General features: G+C 43.5%; 1 protein-coding gene across 1 annotated transcript; it reads right to left on the bottom strand.

Moving 5' to 3' along the window:
- Window positions 1-344: 344 nt before the first annotated feature.
- Window positions 345-10,496, bottom strand: LOC139648800 (serine/threonine-protein kinase PAK 2-like). Its single transcript, XM_071525036.1, has 15 exons — window positions 10,359-10,496; window positions 8,569-8,762; window positions 8,338-8,444; window positions 7,488-7,635; window positions 7,331-7,347; window positions 7,092-7,202; window positions 6,472-6,595; window positions 6,288-6,351; window positions 5,941-5,989; window positions 5,441-5,553; window positions 5,213-5,330; window positions 4,211-4,310; window positions 3,514-3,710; window positions 2,682-2,819; window positions 345-2,128 (listed from the first exon to the last, which is right to left on the bottom strand). The coding sequence occupies exons 2-15, from the start codon at window positions 8,744-8,746 to the stop codon at window positions 2,042-2,044; spliced, it is 1,551 nt and encodes a 516-aa protein (XP_071381137.1). The 5' UTR covers window positions 8,747-8,762; window positions 10,359-10,496; the 3' UTR covers window positions 345-2,041.
- Between the last annotated feature and the right edge of the window lie 3,262 nt (window positions 10,497-13,758).

The following is a 13,758-nucleotide window of genomic DNA, read 5'->3' as shown; positions in this document are numbered from 1 at the left end:
AGCATGGTTAGCAGTAGAATAAGTGACATCTTCATCATGGCTGTGTGTGTCTGGGTGAAAGAAGATTTAAGACTTGGCACAAGATTTGGCACCTTAAAGGCACCTGATGTGCAGGGAAGCACAACAGATATTCAAATAATTACTTCTGTAGGCAAACACACACCTGTGTCTGAGTGAGCATGCCGGAGTGTGAGAGATTCAAATGAGCTGTCTTTATTGGTGTGTGTGTGTGTGTTTCTGTTACAAATCAGGTCAATGGTGCCCTCTTGTGCCAAAAGCAAAGCAAAGAAATCAATTACAACCATGAAACTCATTCACAGTTCCATAAAATGAGACATCGAGTCTGTTCAGGTCCACCTTTAATAATAATTTACATACTGTGATTTAATATGGATTTGATTCATCAGCAGAAGTTGTTGGTTTCATCATTCATGATAAAAAAAACATTAATGTATACTCATCAATCATACGTACATGTTATCACACTTGTATCGGGAATGTGTGCTCTGTTATTGGCCTAGTCACAAGTTATAAATCACATATTGGTGTATTCCAGCCTGTGCCAAGCAGTATTTGCAAGTAATTTGTTTGGACCAGCTTGGAGCACCAGATGAGTGGGGTTCACTGCATCATGTATGTCTTAAAAGCATATGTAATTGACTTTTAAATACTTTCCTGTGATTGTCTAAACTGGCATGTGAGGTATTTTCCAATTTAGGAAACCCAACCCCTCTGGTTCTGCAAGCAGGTCAAAACAAACAAAAACAATTATTTGTAAACACTATTTGACTCAGTTCTGGCTCGAGTGTCATGCTTGGGAGAGGAGAGAGGAGATTTGGAGTTTGATTCGATAAGTTCAGCCAACAGAGGATGAACTGGTACACAAAAAATACAAAAATGGTCATTTGACATGTTAGTTACAAGTATAAAACAACGATATACATACTTTTTAAAAGCTGGTAAAAAATTACAGATTTAAAAAGGACATCACCAATTGAAGTACATAATATACAAAACAATGCTAAGTCTTCCTCCAGTTCTGCATAAAACACATTCAGACAAACAATTTCACACAGCACTCACACCAACATTAAGGCATGACATGTAAAAGGCACAGAAAAGACAAACAGAACATCTACAAGAAACATCATAGTGACAGAAATGTAGAACCCCCCCCCTCCCCCCCTCTATGGCTTTCAGTTAAGCTTCAGCATTCAAGCTTAAAGGCAATTTCCAGGGGATAAACACCAGGAGTGTTCAAATATGTGTGCAAGCCTATATAGAGTGTTTGGTAGCAGGACTGAATGAAGTCTGTGTGGGGGTTGCAATCATGAATCTTGACAGTAAAGCTGGACATTTTTTATCTTTAATACCATTTAAACCATTAGAAAAGAATGAAAGTTGTGTGTCCAAAAAACCCCTGAAAAATCTCATCCTTGTACTGGGATTGTTGATTTTTGATTTTTGAGACAAAGGGCCAAGTAAGGACACTGGTATGGTTTTTCCACTGCATAAGTACTGTGCTGCGCCCATGCTGGGTCTGGGTATGGTTTGGCACTGAATGGCACAGGATTGGTACACTCTGGTTTTCCATTGCAACTGTAAACATACAGGACCCTGTCCAAAACGCACATGTGTAACTATAGCAACAGCAGAACCGTAGCAACCAGTGTCAGCATCAACAACAGACATGACAGACCCACTGGAGTCATTTTTTTCATATTTCGCCTGCAATTATATCTTTCTTTTGAAATAAAATTGCGTTTAAAAAAAACAGCCACACAAGCTCTCGCAGCAACAGTTACCGAACGCAATATGGCTGCATGTGTGGTGTGGAACAAGGCACATGGATAAGAAGGCACATGGATGACAACATTTGGCATCAGTAGAGAAACACTGGGGATTGGGGGAGAGGCATTTGGATATTTTAATTATTTTCAGTAACCCTTTTGAAAGACACAGAGAACCATTAGCAGGTTACTAATGATTATCATATGTAGGCCGTGAAGATGCTGGTAGGTACGGCAGTTATTGGGGGGATTTAGCGGTTGCTCTTCATGGCCTCCTTGGCTGCCAGGATGAGGGGGGTGAGGCTGGACAGAGGCTTGGCCAGCTTCAGGAATGGGTGCTACAGGGACAGACAAGAGTGTTAGAAAATTATAGAGTAACTCAATTTCAAAGATCACAAAAATGTGTTTATCAGCTACTTATACTACCAGTCAAAAGTTTGGACAACATATTTTTCTTTATTTTTACTATTTTACACATTTTAGAATAATAGCTAAGTCATCAAAACTGTGAAATAACAGAAATGGAATCACACAGTGACCAAATAAGTGTTAAACAAATCAAAACTATCTTATATTTTCATTCTTTAAAGCAGCCACCCTTTGCCTTGATGGAAAGGCAAAGGCTTTGGAAAGAAATTCATACATAGGCGTCAACTTCACTAATTATATTTGTCTAAGAAACAAAATTCAAGCATTTAAGCATAAGCCTTTAGATCAAAATGGCTTCAAGATAATAAAAAACATAGTACATCGAATCAGGTGTGTTCAAACGTTTGACTGGTACATACAACTACCACAAGCATTATAATAATTATTATTATTATGTGTGTATATGTACGCATGTGTGTGAGAGAGATAGTGAGGTAATATGAGTGCATAAGCCTGCTCTACCTGCAGCAGTTCTCTGCCAGATCCTCGTTTCTCTACATCCATCTCCAGACAGCGGGACAGGAAGGATCTGAAGACCGGAGACAGTTTCTCTGGACTCTGCAGCTCAGGAGTCCCGTTTGTGGCGATTAAATACAATGCCTGAGGACAACACAACAGTATGGTAAGAAATACAGTATAAACCAAAAGATTCTAATAATAATCACACTTGTAGCTACATTCCAGCATGAATTAATTCCTTTGCAGTAGTAGCCTTTGTAGTCGTCCCCTATTCTGCATCTCCCCCCCATTACTAAAGCTGCAGATACTGAAGATAATTCTCTCTAAAATGTTTTGCAGTCTGATTAAGAGTTGTATATTGTAACACAAAATTCATGTTCCTCAAATAACTTGCTGTCAAATTTCTTATTGTCGTCTGACCGCTGATAAGAATGCCTTTCATTCTTAATAATAATATTGTGATACTTCATTGATCCCTGTGGGGAAAGTGTAATTTAAGTAATATTTCCCACCAGCCAAGCAGTGGTAAATAAAACAGCAGCTTAACTGCACTCCAGTTGGTGATCACCATTATGGCCACAACCACCAGTATAAGCAAGTTTGTTTTTTTCCATTCGAGATATTTTGCTGAAAAAACACCATTTTATGTACCTCACATCAGTTTGATACATCACTATAATATATACTGTGAATTAATAAGCGGGTTTAGTTTCAACTTAACCCCTGCCTTCCACCTTATGTCCAAACACGCTGTACACCCAAGCAGACAGACACTTGCAGATACAAACATGCAACCGCCGCCTGGCCCGTCTCCCTCCCACATGCTCCCACTCACCCTGAGCGGGTTCTCGTTGAGATATGGAGGCTCTCCCTCCACCATCTCGATGGCCATGATGCCCAGGGACCAGATGTCCACTTTGGGTCCATAGGCCTTCCTGGTCACCACCTCAGGAGCCATCCAGTACGGAGTCCCCACCATGGTGCTGCGTTTGCTCTGCTCTGGGGTGATCTGGGCGCAGAAGCCGAAATCAGCTGAAGAAGAGAGAGAAAAAAGGGTGAGATCAATCAATTCAGAGTGATAATAACAGTTAAACTTGAAATAGGAAGTGCAACTCGTCAATCATTAGTCCGTAGGGATGGGACAGTAGGCTTATGTCATATACAATACAATTCGATAAGCGATGCAGGGTTCACGATTCGATACAACCACGATATGATGTAATAAATAAAAATGTAACTTGTGAAATTGTGATGGGCAGTTTTATTTGGGATTACTACAGCAGAATAAAATGTAGCTAATTTTAATTTTTCTGCCCCACGATACATATTGTCAGGATTTTGTGTTGTGAATTTCAATATATTATCCCATCCCTATTAGTTCACTAATGGCGCTACTAATGGTAATTATTTGGTTGGATCCACAGTGCTGTTCAAAAGTGAGTGACTTAAGTACAGTACATGTGAATTTGTGTGTGTGTGTGTGTCTGTGTGTGTGTGTGTGTGTGTGTGTGTGTGTGTGTGTGCTCCCTCACTGAGTTTGACTGATCCGTCCATCCCCAGCAGTACGTTGTCACTCTTGATGTCTCTGTGGATGACCTGGTTGGCATGGAGAAACTCCAGAGCCTGGAGACACTGGACAGAGAGAGGGAAGCAGGTTACGACACCAAAACGTTACTGTACTGCACAAACAAGCAGTGCAGAGGAAAATCTAAAAAAAAATGTATGGTTACACACATGCTTAACTCTTAATGCTTTATATTCTTTCCATATTTGGACGGTATGAAGTGGCGAGAGCTAAATATGATTGTGTCGACATTCCTCAGATACTGACAAGCCAGGAACAACACAAAGTCATTGTACTTACAAAAATTATCTAAAAATAACAAGATATTTGCCAATTTGTGTGTATAACCTAGATAGTGTGACTATCACCACAGCAGCCTATATATAGTCATTTTCAGTCAGTCTCCTAAACTACCCACATTGACCTTTCTTTTCTTACAAACCCTCGTCTCTCTATATTTGTGAGTGTGAATGTGAGCAAGCCCTTGTATCCAGAAAACCATACACAAAATGAATCATGTGATCAGAGATTTAGAATAATAAAAAAAGAATAATTTTACCCCCATTGGGCTCAAATTGTCCTGTCCTTCCTTACCCCAACCCTGGGCTAAATTGTGCCAAAAGATCCAACTTTTTTTGTGTGTTATATTTCTAAAACTGTATTAGCTACAAAAAATGTTTTAATTTCCAAGAATTCCCAACAACCTTAAATATACATAAGAATTATTGTTTGAAGTAAATACACATTTATTTTGCCATAATAGCACAAAATGCAATTTTACCTCGTTCTCCCTTTCCATCAATAGGAGATTATGGGGGAGATTGTGTGATACAGACAGGAAATAATACTCTTCACATATGCTATAGCCCCACCTGCATGATTCTCCATGGATAGACCTACAGTGCAGATTCCCCCTCTTCTCCCCTCTCTCCCATTCCTTCCCTCCTCTTCTGACACAGCACCACCATACCTCTCTGCAGACGGCAGCGATCTGAGCCTCGTCCATGCAGGTTTCCGTCACCACATCAGTTAGAGAACCACCGGCCAGGTACTCCATCACCACAAAAAGCTCATCTCCTACAAGGAAACTAAAAACGTGCACATATTCATTAACATTCACAAATCAATTGATTCAGTCGGTGCTGTGAGTGTGTGTGTGTGTGTGTGTCTGTATGTATGTGTGTTAAATCGGTGTTACCTATCTACGAAGTTGACAATGTTGGGGTTCTTCAACTCCTTCATGACCAGGATCTCGTTGATGATCAGCTCTTTCTTGGGCTGCTTCTGCAAGTTGATCTGTTTGATGGCCACCTGCAAAACACAAGCCATTTGGGTACTTGCAGCTACTACCAGTGTCTCTATGCCTGTTAGCATTACATGGTTTTTAACTCTTTTACAATCTATTATTGACACTGGAGACACTGGAGTCAAATATGGAGAAGGTAGCATGGCCAAAACACAACATAAATGTTTAGATTAGGTTTGGAAATATGTGGTTTGAATGGAAAACCTTTAGCAGGGGACAAGTGTGTACTCCTCTGGTATTTTTTTTCCTTGTGTTTTTTCCCGGGTCAGCCCCACCTCAAGCATCAATTTAAAGGGGAACTGATGAGTTTTCGTAGTGTAAATGACACCAAAATGACTTCCTTTTGGCTTGCTCATATATTGAGCTAGAGTTCCATGGTGTGGTAAACTTACCTCTTGACCTGTGGCAACATCTATGGCTGTGTACACTGTGCCAGACGCCCTGAGGGAGAATGGGAGGGAGAGGTGACATGAGTGGCTTTTCATGAGTTTCTTTTCCTGCTCAGAAGTCTGGTTTTGTATGGGTTTGTTCCAGGCCTGCTGTGCTGTATTACAACATTTTTATCTGATGTTTCATATCCATCCCTGGACTAGGCTGGTGCATAAATTAGGACTGGCTGCCCTTATCCTTTGGTCTGGGGACTACTGTCAGTACCGGAGTTTGAACCAGCAGCCTATCAACTCCCAGACAACCTCCATCAGTATCCTGCCAAAGTGTTTTAATGTGAACGCTGACTCACCCCTGGCCGATCTTCTCGTAACGGGTGTATTTCTTCTTAGGATCTCCAATACTGACAATAGTTCCTAAGAAACATAAAAAACAATACAGTGAACACTGCTGGAGCCAAAAATAGATGTGGCTGTGTCTGTGATGAGTCATTTACAGTGTCTGTGTGTCTGTGTGTGTGTGTGTGTGTTACATACGGAGTTTCTCCATGATCTCCTCGTCGGTCATCTTGCCTCCCTTCTTCCTCTGTTTATCGGCCGCCTTGGAGGCTGCGTCTCCCTCCGGAGCTGGGAGCGGATCGATCACCGACCTCGTGTACACCTGACAACACACAGTGTTGAAAGAAAATTCCCTTCTAGCTCTTCTTCTGTTTCTTTTCCAAGCACTCACTCTAGCATGATCACTCTAGGGTCACAGGAATATTGTAAAGGCACTAAGGCGACCTTGCACTTCTTATTGTTGGTGATCTTGGATATGAAGCTTAATCTACTGTTGCACTCATTGTAAGTCACTCTGGATAAGAACATCAGCTAAATGGCTAAAATCTAAATGAAGTGACATCAGCACAGGTACATCTTCCCCTCCCTTATATCTTTGGTTTTATATTTTCTAATTATATTGTTTAAAAAAAAAAGCACCTGGTTCTCCAATACCAATTTCTCTCATTTTGAATAACAAAAAACATCACAATCTATTCTTGAGTTTTCTTTCTACGCACTTTGGTACGATCTGTTCCACTTTTTTCTTATTTGAGATTATGTAGCATGAAACTAAACGTTTCAACGTGATAGAAGTGATAATCGGCAGGGTGACTCACTGATTTTGTGTGCTCTGGCCGCGCCACAATCGGGGGTGGAGCTTCGTCATCATCGTCATCGTCGCCGTCCTTGCCACCTGACGGGGAGGTCTCGGTACCCTTCTTACCTGGCTGCAACAGTGAACATACACAGAGATATAACTCACTGCCAGTCGCAGAAAGTGCACGCTAAGCATCTTTGTGTTTAAGTGAATGAGTGATGAAGTTCGTCCACGCAGCCGACGAGGGGAACTACTCACCGACTGTGAATCTTTATCTGAAAGAGACAAAATAAGAGCAGAGAAAATGTAAGACGAGAGGAGGGAGACTCAACAGGTGCAAAAGTCTGGCTGCTGATTTTCTGCTGATCCTTGAGTACGATAGAAAGATGATGATGGAAGACGAAGAGACACTGACCTGAGGCGGAAAAACTGAGGTATTTCTGTTTTCCACTGGTTGAGTCGTAGAACTTGAGAATGTCGAGGACGGCCTGAGGATTCTGTTTCTGTTCTGATTTGCTGATGTTGGAGGTTTGAAGGAGACGGGCCCACTGCTCTGGCATGCCCTGGACACACACACATGTTGAAAAACACACACATCGATTAATACATAAAACACTGAGAGCCAGAATAAGAAGCGGACGAGGAGCTGCTGCGGCGGCTGGGTGCCAAGTTTCTGCACGCGGATGGCTAGCAGCTCTCAGAGTCCAATTTCCAGACATTTTTGAAAACAAAAAATTCCCTCACTTCACCGGTTTTTCAAACTGTCAACTCTCCCACTCCAAACAAATAAATACCTCACACCTCAGAGTCTCTTGTGATCGGTTTGCTCACTTTACGGGACTGACCTTTTGCGCATCTTAAAGCTTTTGTCGCGAATAAAGATTCCCAGGAATTTCCCCAGGTCTTGAGGGGGGAAATTGCCGGATAAACTTTTCTGGAATATCGAATCCAGCTCCGGTTTACACATATCACCCCGACTCGGAAAATTACCGAAAGATTTCTGGGTGAAACTGCATGTGTGAAAGGGTCTTCCGAAACGCACACACACACACATACAAACATTGTTCTGTACGGGGCACCAAATTCAAAAAGTCAATGCTTACACTAACCACATGTCACAAGTAAACCTGATAATTAGGGGAGGGGTTACTTGTAAACATCAAGGTAAACGGCTTAATTGCGCTATCATCTTATTCAGACTATTGGCAATAGTCGCATTATTGATCACACGTATAAAATAGCCAGTATTAAGGTCACACACTTACAGTGAACTCTCCGGTGACAGCATCAAAGCCCACATGGATGGTGTGTTCGAAGTCTGAGGGGGAGGAGATCTCAGGCCTGTCCTTGTCCCGGTCCTTCTTCCTGCCTCCTGGAGGTAAAGGTCAAAGGTTAGCACAGGACTAAATGAGCTGGTCACCCAATACCATTCTTTTAGTCAGTGTGTGTCTGTGTGTGTGTGTGTGTGTGTGTGTGTGTGTGTCTCTCTCTCTCACCCTTCTCAGAGGCAAACATGGAGATGATCTTGTTTCTGGACTTCCTCTCCTCGGGCACAGAGGGCAGCGGCCGAGAGCTGTGATTGGCTGACTGGGGGTCCTTGGCTCCTCCTCCTTGGCTGCTCATCCTGACAGGGGGGGCGGGGGGCTTGTCCTCACACACTCCGCTGTCACACATCTACACACACGTACACCTGCAGAGTAGGAGAAACAGACACACACAATGGATATATAGTATATGGAATATGTTTGCTGCACACTTAACAATTTGGTTCAGATATTACCGTTTTTTAAATTTTAGTTATTACTCTAATCAAACAGTTACATGTCGACCCGACATACCAACAAATAACCATCTGCTGCTGTTAAACAAATAGATCCCATACACTTACAAGTATTACAAACCGAATCAGTCCATAGCCTGCATCCCACAGAGTAAAGAAAACCAGAAACGAAACAGAAAGAAAACACTAACAAGTCTCTCACACACACACACACCTAACTAATCCACTCACACCACAGTCTGTGGGTCACTGCTGAGTGTATGGAGGGAAGGGAACACAAAGCGTGAACAGGAAGCAACGCTGAAAGGGCGATGTGACGTGTCGGGTCTCGTCCACCTCTTTACAAATGAATGAGGAAGGAAAAGAGAGAGGCAGACAGAGAAAAAGAGGAGTGTCAGTGATTGAGCGAGCGAATGAGAATGATATGACAGTAGAGTAAAAGAGAGAGAGAGAGAGAGATAGTAAGAGGAAGCAAGACAGAGAAAGAATGAAAAGAGACATTATGATGGAGAGAGAGAATGTGTGAGACTGCGTGAAACCTATAGCGGCATGTTTACTGAGCTGAGTAAGCGTGAAACTGAGCGGTATCCGTTATCCTAATAAGGTGAAAACTGAGCTTGTCACTGACACTTTTTATCCCGTCTCAAACACACACACACACACACACACACACAGACAGACACAGACACAGACACACACAACCCTCGACCACAAAAACTCCTCTTCCCGTCTCACGGAGCAAGCTGTTTCGACGGAGACCGAGAAGATGCAGCCTGCATTCTTGGTGACGTCACAGACAGGAAACAGGAAGCAAACAAAGGTTTCCTCACTTCCTGCGTCTGACCCCCGCTGACACAGAGCAAATTAACCCGGATAACAAACGTGGCTCGCCGTCAAAGTCAGGTGGGCCTACAGGGAAGATTTGCACTGCAGAAATGTCCTTCCCCCCCCTACAGTACTGTTGGCCACGTTCACCGCTCTTTTGATGCAAAATACCGTAAACAAATGATGAATCGGAATTAAAATCAGGCCTATGAAAACAAACAGGCCAGTTCATGCAAGCCTGCTGATTTTGTCTTATGTAATAACCGAGCCTTCGGGCCATGAGCACGAACGCCAACCGTCCTGAAACAAAGTCAGCCTCTTTCCTGCATCTATTCTGACGCTCTCAACCACGCTGCCACTGCATGTCTTAGGCTTTAACGCTGTAACCAATCCCGTGTCAGTACCGCGACTCTATCGTTCCATAATTATGAATCAGAAGTATTGTTGTCCGAATGGCTTCAAGCTGCACAGATGGTGTAGCGTGAACTGTGGTCACTGGTGTAACGGTTCAAAAATCTCTGAATGTGGCAGATAGTCATGCGATTATAAAGACACAGCCCACCGACCATAATCAGTCCGCTCATTCAGAATGGGATACTCTCTCCGACTTCTCTCTCCCTCAGTCGTTTCCCTTTTTTTACCCCCCCCCCCCCCCCTTTCATCTTGGCTACAGCTACTTACCCTTTTGTTGCCTCTTCTGTCCCTTACAGAAGACCAGGTAAAGAAAACCTTTGTTGTATTCCCAGGGTGTGTGTGTGTGTGTGCGTCTTTCTCCTTAGCTCATTTATCTCCTTAGCTCTCACTATTTCCTTATCCCTCCCTCCCCCTCTCTCTCCCTCTCCTTCTCTCTCTCTCTCTTTTTTTTCACCCTTTTTCAGGGCAGGTCTTAGCAGGCTGGCTCATTCCTCAGTGGTCTTGGACGGGACAAGTGTATTCTTGTCCGAGCGGAGTAAAATTAGACGCAGCCAAGCCTTAATGTGCATTTTCAAACTTGCTTCTGTGTGTGTGTGTGTGTGTGTGTGTGTGTGTGTGTGTGTGTGTGCGTGTGTGTGTTGGACTGAGTACTGTGTGCTGGCTGGCCAGGCTGAGACATGTTGTTGTCTCCAAGGAGGAATTCCATAACTGCAGGGCTGCTGGGGATGGGTGTGTTGCCCTGCCCATCACACACACACACTCAAACACACACACACACACACACACACACACACACTCACACACACAAGGCCCCTCCTCACACAGGCCCCGCCTCAAGCACATTCCCCTGCCCTAAAACACACACTCCCCTTGCCAACAGAGGCTCCATTGTGAACATTTGCACATCTCTTATGTAGCTTAGAGCTAAGCTTTCTGAGCAAAACCCCCAGGCCAGCAAGCAGGTGTGCAGTCCAGCTGCAGCATGCATCACTGCTGCAGTCTACATGCATTGTGCTTGTCTGCTTGCAATAAAGCGGTAGTCGAGGCCTCCGCTTGCCCAGAACCGCTCTCTAGTTCCCATTTCAATTGCAGTGTTGCACTTCTGCTTCACAGTCCTGTCTCTCACATTTATTCTCTCCAGTTCAGCTGATACTAATCGCGCCATTTCACACCCTGTCACTTCCCAGCTGCATGTCTGTGCTCTTCTCAACTCAACAGACAGTCTCAGTTTATCAAAGCTCTGCCTCCCGATTCTGCTTCATCCCAATGCTCTGATGCTCTCTGATTTCTATTCCTCATTCTCCTCTCTCTCTCTTTGCATCGCTGCACTTTCTATTCCCCCCCAGTGCCTGGCAGCCTCCAGGGGAAGCCCACTTCCTCATCCTGGAACTCCCCCGAGCCCCGGAGGGTCACATGGCCCGGGCCGGCCAACCAGAGGAGAGCAAACACAGCCGCCGAGCTGTTTACAGGAAGTGAACAGCAGGCTTTTGTGTTCGGCTTCTATAAAAGGAAATTCTGCGCAGGACTTCCTGGAAGGAGTGATGTAGCACACACACAAACCCACACACACACCATCCACATCCACCTCCTTTCATTCACTGACACAGAAACAGAGTCACACAAACACACACAGATATATACACACACACACACACACACACACACACACACACACACACTCTGAGCGCACTGCCTTCTGCTACAGTCACTTCACTGATTATGGGTCTGGCAGCACACAAAGCGTCAAACACACGGCCCAAACTGTACACTCAACACCTTATCCTGTTATTCAAACAGCTGCCTCACCCCTGTGTCAACATTTTGATGAATGAAATTACCAACCTGGCAACCTATAGCCTCCGACCGCTGAAACTCGACAGCACGACTTGAACCAGGAGGAAGATCTAAGAACCGGCCTAACAGACAGAGTAGTGTATGAGTTTCAGAGAGGACGCCTTGCAGTTTGACGGGTCCTCTAGACCTGCAAGATTACTGATCTGGACTGTTTCCTTGGAAAGAATGAAAGCATGGTAACACTTTTCATACTGATGTTTTACATTGTCAGACGTTCGGGTGATAGCTGGTAGAGGTAGAAAGTGACCAATTAAAATGACTCCAAATAATGTGGATGAGTACGATTTTAGGTACTGACACATTTCTGAGAATGTCTAAACATTTGAACCTCTACTTCTAATTGAGTGGTTTTTTTTAAGTAAGCCAATTTGCTCCTTCTTTTGCTCGAGTAATGTGTGTTTTTTTGTCATAAGAGCAGTGACCACAATGGAATAAATAATTTACAGTTAATCACAAATATTCTGAGTTTTACCTCCCTTTCACACTGCAGATTGATACTTAATTGATTTAGATATGAGCACATATTAGTTAAAAAGTTAAAAAAAAGTTAGGTTAGAGTTAAAAATAGGGATTGATCCCAAACCCTGGAATGACCCATATAACCATTTGCAATCAAGTCCACACTGAAAACGAAACAAGCATGTATGTATGTATGTATGTATGTATGTATGTATGTAGCTGACCTAAATGAAGTCAACCTGAAGTGACTTGTGTCTTCTGCTTGAGTAAAACATTTCAATACTCTTTCCATCTCTTGAATTGATCCTGTCCTACATTAATAGCTCCACTCCACACCAGACAAGCAGACCAGAATTTAGTCGTGTAATCACAGACCGGTTGTTGTCACAGATGTTCTGTATTAATACCATAGGTCATTATAATATTATAGTGGTCCCCAGGCCTGTCATTACTTCGGTTTAAATTAAAGGAAAACACGCCTCCCTTCTAAGACCACAAATCCCACTAACAGTAGGACGAGACTGAGCCAGGATCTGCCCCTACTGTACTTTGTCTTGATCCCCCTTCATCTTAAATGTCCTGGAGAATGGAAAACCGTCTCCTCTCCAAGAATAACATGAAAGAAGATGGAAGTCAGTCTGAATGCTTCCAGCGCAAAGATTCAAGACAAAAAGTTACTTACTCGTAATCATGCTATTACCAAATCAGCAGTCTGTACGTATGAAAAGCTTTAGATGACACTGACTGTACTATCCCTTCTTTGAATGAACAAACCCAAACTCACCGGTTACTGTTTAGACGCCAAAAAAAACAACTCCGGCCAAACTCCCGTAACTCCGCCCCGTTTCTGCCGTTTCTCACGCTGTTGAACCCTGATTTGGTGGCTGAGATTTCACAAATGTCATGGGAGGTGTGGGGAAAAAATTTATCTTTTACCATTCAGCAGTTTGGTGGTCCCTCTCTCTCTCCAGCTGCTCTCTGGCTCCTGTCCGGTCCTGGGCTGGCCGGGGAGGAACCTCGGTGGCAATGCGGAAACGGAACGTCGTAAAGCAAACCCAGAATCGGAACCTCACGGCTTCCGTTACGCTCATTGGTCAACTCGCAGAGGGCGCGTAACTTGGCTAGCAAAACAGCTAGCCCAGGTTGAGCTGCGTCAAGGCTGCGAAATTTAGCAAGCACAACACCGGAAGTCAGGTAATTTTACCTTCAAAATAAAAGCGTACAATTTGTCACCCCTGGAAAAAAAAAACATTTGGAGGCACAGACAAGGGCGTAATTTACGGGGGGGCACGACCCCTCCAATGTCTCAAACAGGCCAATAAGACCCCCCAATAATATAGCATAACGAGTATAA

Source organism: Centroberyx affinis, unplaced genomic scaffold (assembly GCF_046629955.1).
Source record: "Centroberyx affinis isolate AG114_WGS23_722 - 3 ecotype Tasmania unplaced genomic scaffold, CSIRO-AGI_Caff_v1 ptg001259l_1, whole genome shotgun sequence".
NCBI lineage: Eukaryota > Metazoa > Chordata > Actinopteri > Beryciformes > Berycidae > Centroberyx > Centroberyx affinis.
Note: the sequence above shows the minus strand (reverse complement) of the source record. Positions and strands in the feature narration are given on the sequence as shown.